Below are 10703 nucleotides of genomic sequence, written 5' to 3'. Positions count from 1 at the left end.
GAGGTATTAGAATTCTTTGATTGGTTTGCTGCTGAATCTCTTAAACCTAACTTTTCTCTTCATGTTGACTCAAATGAGGGGGTGGGTGAGACCTTAGAAACCAATCTAGGAAGTGCTGACGGAGACATAGAGGAGACCACTAGCGTGGTTGACAATCCTTTTTATGAGGATAGTTTAGAACCCCTTTATGATTCTTGCACTGATAGTGAGGGTGATTTGAAGGCTCTCTTTGAGAATCTCCATCTTGATGAGTCTAGCGATAAGGAGAGTGAGGAGGTAGATTTAGATAGTCTTGAGGTCAAATGGGATACTTATGATGATATAGATGATGAGCCTATTATAGAGGACCCGATTGACCCAATTGACTTTACAACCCCTTGCATCTGGGATGATTATCCACCTTCACCTTTAGCTGACCAGACTCCTTCACCTCACAGTTCTTACCCGTCTGAGCATTTAAATTCTACTCGCGTTATTTTTAAGTTGAATGCTGTTGAGCTCCTTCATTTTCCACCTGCGGTTATTTTGAGTTTTTATATTCCGCCCTTAGGCGGAGGGCGGAATTATCTTGTGAATGATTTTGGGAGTCATCATAGGAAATTCGTTAGGCTTAAACGATCTTGCATTTCAATTTCCTATGCTATTACTATATTATGGTGCTACTTACGTTTTGTGTAGCACATGCGCAGCCTATTTGACAGTTGGTGCGAGCTTTGAGTTGCTTTGATTGGGTTCAATTAGAGTAGTTGGTGAAAAAGAAGGTCGAGCCGAGACACATGTCTCAAACTAGCGCTACCCGGGAGGCAACCCGGAGTTTTTTTTTAGTTGTTTTTCAAACATTGCATTTTATTTCAGTTGTGTGTAATAATTGGTCTTCGTACCATAGACTATATCGATATGCTTGCTTTGTTAGTTTTGCGGGTTTCTTTGCGTTTTGCGGAATACACTGGAGATTACTCGATCGAGTACTGTTTGTACTCGATCGAGAGCTTTTTCTGCTGATTTTACTCGATCGAGTACCGCAAAAAAAAAAAAAAAAAAAAAAAAAATTTTTTTTTTTTTTTACTCGATCGACCACTATTCCACTCGATCGACCACTATTCCTCTCGATCGAGCTGTTTTGGACGCCCATTGCTTGGATTAGTCGCTTGTGACGATGTTTCGGAGCTATTAGTGACCCCCATGTTGTTTGGCTGGTTTGGGAGGACCCTTATTCGCGCAATCTTGTGAGTTTTCCGCATTTACTCTCTTTCTCTTTTAGTTTGCATTTCCTTTCCATGTTTTGGTACAATGAGGGCATTGTACGGTTTGGTTTGGGGAGGTTATGCATCCATATCTCGTGTCGCATCTTGTTTTTATTGCATTTTAATTTATCACGTTTAATTTCCGTATGCATTGTTGTTTATTTTCATAAAAATCAAAAATCTCATAAAAATTCAAAAAATATTCACGTTTATTTTTGCATATAGGTTGAGTCGGAACGGTAGATTTCCGTGATGAAATTGCACTTTAACTTGTCTTTTTACTTGAGCCTTGCACTTTATTGACGATTATTAGTGAGTCTTGCGCATATCTACGAGTTTTTGTTCAAATATAGCTGACCGTGTAAACTTGACCTGATAAATTGGCAACCTACTCTACAATTTCTGAGTTTTAGAGCCTTATAACTGGTGACATTCATGACCGGTTCATGTAGGAATTGAGAGTAGTACTCCTTGCATAGCATGTTCATTATTTTTGCACTTTTATGACATTCGATTTCTTGTCAAATGCATACATTCGGGTTTGTGGTCGGTGTCACATGCAGGGAGGTGCTTATAAATTTTCCCCTTTTCTTATATTTTTCACCCATATAGCTCCACTTAAGCCAAATCTTGCCTTTTTGACCCATTAGCTACATCCAAAACTCAGCCTGCCTAGTTAAGCTAGTTTAGTTTGTCTTTTGTGGTATATTTTTCCGTCTGCAGATTGGCCGTGTGTATTTTGATTTGAGTTGGTGTATATAAGGAGGGAGAAAAGAAAAAAGAAAAAAAAAAAGAATTGGAAAAAAAAAAGAGAAATTTACGTGAAGAAAAAAAAAAAAAATATGAAACAAAATCAAAATCACGTATGCAGAAACCAGGAAAGAATGAAAAAATCAAAAATTTGTTGTCTGGTTGTATTTTGAGACCGTACGTATTCATTTTTATCTTGTGACGGTCTCACTCCTCCGTTTTATTCATATCTTTTTGAGGAGATTGTGTATTGGGTAGTGAGTTTTGTGCCAATGAAGGGCTTTTGTGTTTATTTTTTAGTCAGTTGAGATTCAGACGGTCTTATATGGTTATGTTTAGGAACTAGCTTGACGCTTTTACCTCCACATTTCCATAACATGTTTTGCCTTTCTCACCTGAACCTCACTATTCCCAAATTATTTGTAAGCCCTCAGCTGTGACGGACATTGTTGGTTGGAATGTATGTGTAGTACTTGAATCGTCTATCATCTTTGTTGCATGCATGTTATGTAGGTCGTAGTTTAGGTGAGCGACTATTTTTCTTTCTCTCTTACATATATATGTTCACCCTTTGCTTCATGAGAGAAGAGTGACCACGTGAGAGTCCGATTTTGTTGGTCTTGCAAGGTCGATAGGTCAGCTTTATTTATGGACATCTTATAATTCGTTTGCGTATTGACCATTGTAGTCAGAATCGTTGATTTTAGTTTGCATTAAACTGGTTTAAGTAGACAAGTAATAGCTAGCTCTGAGTTATCTTTTCCGTTCCATTAGTTTGCACTTAGTTTACTCGAGGACGAGTAAAGGTTTGGTTTGGGGAGATTTGATACGTGCATTTTATATAGTCTTTTTAGGCCTTTTTATGCACGTATTTCTATGTTATTATCGTAGTTTATTGCTACGAAATGCCCCGAATATGCTACTTTGGTTTGTTCTGTCTTATTTGCAGGAATGAACCAGAAAGTAATGAAATCAAGCCTTTTACTGTCCGTTTAGCATGCATTTGAAGGAAGAGTGAATTTGGAGCAAGAATGTAGCTATTTTGGGATGCGCAAAGAAGAAAGATAGCTAGGCGAGCAAGGGAAGAACTTCAAATTGCTAGTGCCTACTTTGGAGAGCCATATCTCGAGTTATAAAACTGATATTCAGGTGATTCCAATTGTAGATTAAAGTTTGTCCTCTTAGCTTTCCAACGCCACCGGAATCGCCCTTTTTGACCAAGTAACGAAGAAATGGCAGCCGTTTGAAGTTCAGTGCGCAAAGCAGGAAAAGTACTCGATCGAGTAGATAAATCGCTCGATCGAGTACTAGCTACAGCGAGAAGGTTATTGTCGAGTATAATTAGATTTATCTTATGCTTATCTTATATTTAGTTAATAAGAATGATACTACTTAGTATAAATAAGAGTAGTTTAGACCTAATGGCACATTCATTCATTCCCCTGAGTCGATGAGGGGACAGACGACGCTTCTTCTTTTCTCTCTATTTCCGGATTAATTGTAATTTTCTCTTCCCTTAATTCTCATTCATAATTAGTTTGCTCTTAATCTCTCTTATACTCTTATTTAATTTATGCATCTTAGGTTAATTCTCTCTCTTATAATGCCTCTTTCAATTAATTGCTTATTTATCTTTATTTGTTTCATCAATATGAGTAGCTAATTCCCCTCTGCTAAGACTATAGGGGATCCATAATTATGAAGGGAGAGTAATCGATTTATTGGGTTAATGCTGGTATTGTCTTTGTTGGTTAAATGTCTTTGCGATTAATTGTATCTGTCTGATTGAGTCGACGCAATTAGACCTTTAATTCTTAGTGATCCTTGACCTGGACCGAAAGGTTGGAAAAGGTAGACTAGTAGCGAACAATAGAGTATTGCAGTGAGGGCGAAAGTTAAGCTGTTTACACTTTAGGGTGAATTAAGGACCGAAAGGTGACGTTCTTTACCCCTTAGACCGTATTTGCATTGACCTGAGACCTAGATTACTTGACCGGATGATTATGGTGAACCGTTTGTCTTAGCTGTTTCTCTCTGTCTGGTTAATCCCCTTCTCTTATTCTCTTTTCCTTATTCTTATTAGTTTAGAAAATCATTTCAAACCCCCACATTGTGACCCGTTACTCATAGACTAAAATTAGACAGATAAATCTCATTTTTGCCTCCCTGTGGAGATCGACCCTACTTACCGCTAGCTTCTGTTAGTAGTACTTAGGTATTTATTTTTGGTACCTGACGACGGTATCAATATTCATAAATGAGGTGGAAAGGCAGCTAGAAAAGAAAGTGAAAATTGTGAGATCGGATAGAGGTGGTGAGTTTTATGGAAGGTTTACTGAAAATGGACAATGTCCTGGTCCATTTGCAAAGTTACTTGAAAGTAGGGGTATTTGTGCACAATATACAATGCCCTAGTACACCTCGGCGAACGGTGTTCTTTGAAAGGCGGAACCGTACTTTAATGGAAATGGTTAGGAGCATGTTAAGTAATTGTTCTTTACCTCTTTCACTATGGATTTATGCATTAAAGACAGCAACCTATGTTTTAAATCGGGTTCCTAGTAAAGCAGTTCCTAAGACTCCTTATGAACTGTGGACGGGACGGAAACCGAGTTTAAGACATCTTCGAGTTTGGGGTTGCCCAGCTGAAGTAAGGTTGTATAACCCAAATGAAAAGAAGCTAGATCCTAGGACAGTCAGTGGTTATTTCATTGGCTATCCTGAAAAGTCAAAGGGGTATAGATTTTACTGTCCTAATCACAGTACGAGAATAGTAGAGACTGGAAATGCTAGATTCAATGAGAATGGTCAAACTAGTGGGAGCATTGAGCCACGAAAAGTGGACATTAAAGAAATTCATGTTGAAGTTTCTTCTCCTGAAGTTGCACGTGAAATTGATGTACCAATCGTGTCGTCACAGTCAAATGACATAATGGGACAACAACGAAATGAAGTGCAAGACCCATAAAATGACAATAACAATGATGATCAAGTCACAATTCAAGGGGAGAATAATATGTCACGTGAACAGTCAAGGTAACCTGTAAGGCGAAGGAGGGTAGTCAATGTTCCAGAGGAACAATTAAGGCGATCTATAAGAGAAAGAAGATCAGCCATCCCAGATGACTACGAGACATATAATGTTGAATGTGACTTGAGCATTAGTGAGGACCCCGTCTCATTCCGTAAGGCCATGGAAAGTGATAATTCTGAAAAGTGGTTAATTGCCATGAAAGAGGAGATGAAATCTATGGATGACAACAAAGTATGAGACTTAGTAGTGTTACCTGAGGGTTCTAAGACCGTTGGGTCGAAATGGGTCTATAAGACAAAAAGGGACTCTAAAGGTAACATTGAAAGATATAAGGCTCGACTTGTTGCCAAAGGTTTCACTCAGAAAGATGGCATTGACTATAAAGAAACTTTCTCTCCGGTGTCAAAGAAAGATTCTTTAAGAATTGTTTTGGCTTTGGTAGCTCATTATGATCTAGAGCTTCACCAAATGGATGTAAAGACCGCTTTTATAAACGGTGAGCTTGAGGAAGAAGTATATATGGACCAACCTGAGGGATTTGCATCCCTGGGTAATGAAGATAAAGTGTGTAGGCTAAGGAAGTCGATATATAGACTAAAACAAGCTTCTAGACAATGGTATTTAAAGTTTAATGATACCATCATGTCATATGGGTTTGTAGAGATTACCGTTGATCGGTGTATCTACATTAAGATCAGTGGGAACAGATTTGTTATTTTAGTCTTATATGTTGATGATATTTTACTTGCTGCGAATGATATAGACATGTTGCATGATGTAAAGAAATATCTATCTAAAAACTTTGAAATGAAAGATATGGGAGAGGCATCCTATGTGATCGGAATTGAAATTTTCCGTGATAGATCACAAGGACTGTTAGGGTTGTCTCAGAAAGCTTACATTGACAAAGTTTTAGAGAGATATAGAATGAATGAATGCTCCGCAGGGATAGTTCCTATACAGAAAGGGGACAAATTTAGTAAAATGCAATGTCCCCGTAATGAGCTGGAACGAAAAGAAGTGGAGAAAATTCCCTATGCATCTGTGGTTGGGGAGTTTGAACTATGTTCAGACATGTACTCGACCAGATATCAGCTTTGCTGTTGGAATGTTGGGTCGGTACCAAAGTAATCCCGGGATGGACCACTGGAAAGCTGCGAAGAAGGTCCTTAGGTACTTACAAGGCACTAAGGAGCTCATGCTTACTTATAGGAGATCCGATCATCTTGAGGTGATTGGTTATTCAGATTCAGATTATGCCGGATGTGTTGATAGTAGAAAATCAACATTTGGCAACTTGTTCCTTTTAGCTGAAGGGGCAGTATCATGGAAAAGTGGGAAGCAGTTTGTCATTGCTACTTCTACTATAGAAGCCGAATTTGTGGCATGCTTTGAGGCCACTATTCATGCATTGTGGTTGCGAAACTTTATCTCGGGACTTGGGATTGTTGATAGTATTGCCAAGCCGCTGAGAATTTATTGTGACAATTCTGCAGCCGTCTTCTTCTCTAAGAACGATAAATACTCCAAGGGTGCTAAACACATGGAATTAAAGTTTTTATCGGTCAAAGAGGAGGTACAGAAGCAAAGAGTGTCATTTGAGCATATAAGAACGGATAAAATGGTGGCAGATCCATTAACTAAGGGATTACCACCCAAGGCGTTCATTGGCCATGTAGAACGCATGGGTGTTGTATCAAAGGCCTTGTTATTATAAAGTTAATATGCTTGTAATAAATATGACATCTAGAATTCACTTATAGTATTGTTTCTGCTATAATAGACATGTTAATCATTATAGTATATGTATACATTACAGTTATTAGATTACATGTGACTAATTGTGAGAATTAATGTTCTTCTCAAATTAAAGTTTTACCTAGATTTGGAATTGATTTGTGATACATGGAAGGAATCATGTCGATTAGTAAATGACATGTGACCGCCATGATCCAATTAGTTCTATTTCGATTAAGGATATGAAAGTTAGTGAGCTTAACATAAAAGTGCACATTATAGTAATTGAACCATCAAGTCAACACAAAGGCCAAGTGGGAGAATGTTGCTTGGAGATTCAGAGTCTAGGAATGATGTTGCTGGTAACAACGTTTCTTTTGTCTCTATTATTGGGATCAGAGGGTTAGGAAAAACGGCACTTGCCCAACTTGTATATAATGACCCTAGAATCGAAATGACATTTGAGTTGAGGTTGTGGGTTTGTGTTTCCAAGGAATTTCACTTGGAGAACATCTTTGGTCAGATGCTTGAAAGGAATGGCTCAAAAATAGAAGGGCTACAAACAGATGTCCGAAAATTAATTAATGGAAAAAAATATTTGCTTGTTTTAGATGACGTGTGGAGTGAAAATCGTGATGAGTGGGATAAATTAAAGTCATTTTTAAACTTAGGTAGGAAGGGAAGTAGAATTGTGGTAACTAGTCGTTCAAAGAATGTAGCGAATGTCTTAGAAGATGATCTTATGTATGAATTAAAAGGTCTCTCGGAGAAGAATTCGTGGGACTTGTTTAAGAAATTAGCATTTAGAAGAGGCAAAGAACCTATGGATAGTGATCATCCTCTCTTTGACATCAGTAAAGAAATCTGGAAAAAATGTGCCAATGTCCCTTTGGCTATAAGGGTGGTAAGTGTTGGAATATTTAATTATATTCGAGTGGCCTAAGTGTTTCGGTTTAAATATAAGTTAAGTTCATATTAAATATTACGAGACTTTAATATAAAAGACGATACCGTGATGGATCGGTCTCGATTAAATGTAATTAAAGTACGAGAATTATTATTCCCTCCTATCTTACCCTAATAAGTCGTCTTTCACGAAAAGGTACGAACGGTTTTGTTTTGTGAAAAGGTACGTAACCCATCATATATATATGATGGGATACAGTAAGAAACATATAATAATTATAAATCATCCTGACAAAAACAAAACAAGATACGTACATTAAAGCAGTGAAAGGGGAAAGACAGTTTCTTCTCCATCATCAAGAAACATAAAGGAAATGGGTTAAGGAGGAGAATCAATCGTCTTATACTTCTTACTGAATTGATTGCGTCTGTAAGACATGGACCAAGGTTAGTCCTTTATTCCGTCTTTTAATTGTATAAAGGGTTGAATTAATTCAAATCTATATTGTATCTTGGGACTGATTTCATTATTGAAATCGTAAAGTTAATCTTACATTAAGTAGCATGTTATATGATCAAGACGAAAGCAAATGGTTGTCTTTACATACTGCTAATTTGATGAAGATGGGACAGGGTGAGGAAGGCATATTGCAGATTCTCAAGTTTAGTTATTTTGAGCTTAGCCCTGCTCTAAAGAGTTGTTTTAGCGTGTGTGCTTTGTTTCCTAAAGATTATTTGATAGAAAAAGAGTTGTTAGTTAGGTTGTGGTTAGTACAAGGGTGTCTTGATCAGCCATGTCGAAATGAAGAAGATGTGGGCGAAGAGTATTTTTTGAATTTATTGCATAGATGTTTCTTACAAGATGTCAAAGAGGACATGTATGGTGAAATCATATCATGTGATATGCATGATTTGATCCATGATCTAGCGCAAGAAGTAGCTGGTAAAGAGGCACTTATGTTGGATTGTCGATCAAGCGAATTTGACAGGAGACATCGTCATCTCTCACTTTCAGCCGACAATGTACGCTCATGAGCAGTCAATGGACTGAGACGAAGAGGTATTGGACTTGCATAACGTTCATGAGCAGTCAGATGTGAAAGCAATATGTTCACATTTTAGGAGATTGAGGGTATTGGACTTGCATAACGTTCAGTTTAATACTTTGCCCGATAAAGTTGATAACCTATCACACTTAAGGTATCTCGATCTTTCTCAGAATCGAAATTTGGAGGTCCTCCCTAATTCAATAACAAAACTTCCAAACTTGCAAGTACTAAGTTTAGATGATACTCGTGTAAGAGAGTTGCCGCGGGACATGAGGAGACTTGTCAATCTCAGGCACCTGTCTTTTCGAAACTGTAACTGTTTGACGCATATGCCAGCAGGTTTGGACAATTTGACATGTCTTCATACATTAACAAAATTTCTATTGGAAGACGGAACTTCCTACCAAAGTGAAATAGGTAAGCTCAGAGATCTGAAAGCCCTTGTCAACCTGAGAGGGGAACTTTTAATCCGTTTCCTCTGGAAATTCAGCTGTGACGTGACAAACTATCGAGAAGTGGAGTTGATAAGGGTAATGCGTCTAAGGAAATTGTGCATATATTTTGGATGTGAAAGAGAGATTCATGAAATTTTGTTGGGAAGTCTGCAACCTCACAGTAAACTGATGGAGTTTAATATGACAGGATACAAAGGGGCCAGGTTACCGACTTGGGCAGAATCCCTCACAACTTCACTTCCATACCTTGTTAAAATCCAACTTAATGGAGGTGATAGATTGGATGTTTTGCCATCATTGTCTCAACTTCGCCACCTCAAAAGTCTTAGCCTCGAGAGCTTTCTCAACCTGGAGCTCATGGAGAATGATATAGTAGTCGGATCTTCAGATGATGGGTTACTGTTCTTTCCTTCCTTAGAGGGCCTTCAGCTGGTTCGGTTCCCTAAGTTGAAGGGATGGTGGAGAGAAGAGAAAAGTAGGGTTGTCCCATCATTTCCACGTGTCAGTGAGTTGCTTTTGTTACATTGCCCAAGCTTGATAACTTTTCCTCCATGTCCGAATCTGATCAATATCAGATGTCACAAAGCGCTGAGTTCCTTTGGGAATGAAACAATGTTTCCTAGTAATCCAAGCATGAACCCTGCATTATATTTGAAGAAGGTGACAATAGACAATGTTGGAGCACTTGATTGGCTATTTAGGGTAACCCTCAGGGCTATCCATAACCTCAGCATTTTCTGTTTTCAGGAGGAAAGATTGTCGATTGCAGTGGAAAAGAGCGCTCATACTATTCGAGAGGTGTCTATACATCGTTGCCCAAACCTAATTAGTTTGTCAGGATTTTTAGAGCACATTACCAACCTCCAGAAACTCAATATTGTGGAAAGTGAAACCTTAGAGTTGGAAAGCGATGAAGAAAGGGCAACGTTGACACAATGGCGATCCCTTCAAGCGCTCTCTGTGTTGAACTTAAGTAATCTTCCATAGATGGTAAGTCTACCGAAGGGGTTTCTTTACTTGTCCGCCCTTCAAGTACTGGGAATACACAACTGTGATAACTTAGAAGCCTTGCCGGAATGGCTGAACTACCTCACTTCCTTGCAAAAACTGACCATTCAAAGGTGTGAAAAACTGAAATCGCTGCCAGATAATAGAATTTGGAAGGTAAATGATTGTATTATTATTATATTGAACGTGCCCTTACAATAGTACATACAAGGCTTTATATACAAACCAATATGTCGATATTTACGGAAAAGATATTATAACAGCTATATTCTATACATATATGGGAAAGATGAGATAAGTTGCCTTGCTTGAAATATATGGAGTAACGGCTCTTCTATTACCCCCCCTCAAGTTGGCACGTGGAGACTCGAGACGCCCAACTTGGAGAGCAAACTGTCAAAAGGTATCCGCCCAAGTGCTTTGGTAAAGATATCTGCCAATTGGACCTTAGTGTGGACATAGGTTGGACGAATAGTCCCATTTAGGATTTCATCTCGTACGAAGTGACAGTCGACTTCAA

At 38.3% G+C, this 10703-nt stretch overlaps 1 protein-coding gene across 1 annotated transcript; it reads left to right on the top strand.

Annotated features, from left to right (window-relative positions):
* The first annotated feature begins 7087 nt into the window (after nucleotides 1–7087).
* On the top strand, nucleotides 7088–10162 carry LOC141649729 (disease resistance protein RGA2-like). The gene is made up of 3 exons (XM_074458411.1): nucleotides 7088–7669; nucleotides 8296–8694; nucleotides 8762–10162. Exons 1-3 carry the CDS (start codon nucleotides 7088–7090, stop codon nucleotides 10160–10162), a joined length of 2382 nt encoding a protein of 793 aa, XP_074314512.1.
* Nucleotides 10163–10703: the final 541 nt, after the last annotated feature.

This window comes from Silene latifolia, chromosome 3, assembly GCF_048544455.1.
Source record: "Silene latifolia isolate original U9 population chromosome 3, ASM4854445v1, whole genome shotgun sequence".
In the NCBI taxonomy this organism is placed as follows: domain Eukaryota; kingdom Viridiplantae; phylum Streptophyta; class Magnoliopsida; order Caryophyllales; family Caryophyllaceae; genus Silene; species Silene latifolia.
Note: the sequence above shows the minus strand (reverse complement) of the source record. Positions and strands in the feature narration are given on the sequence as shown.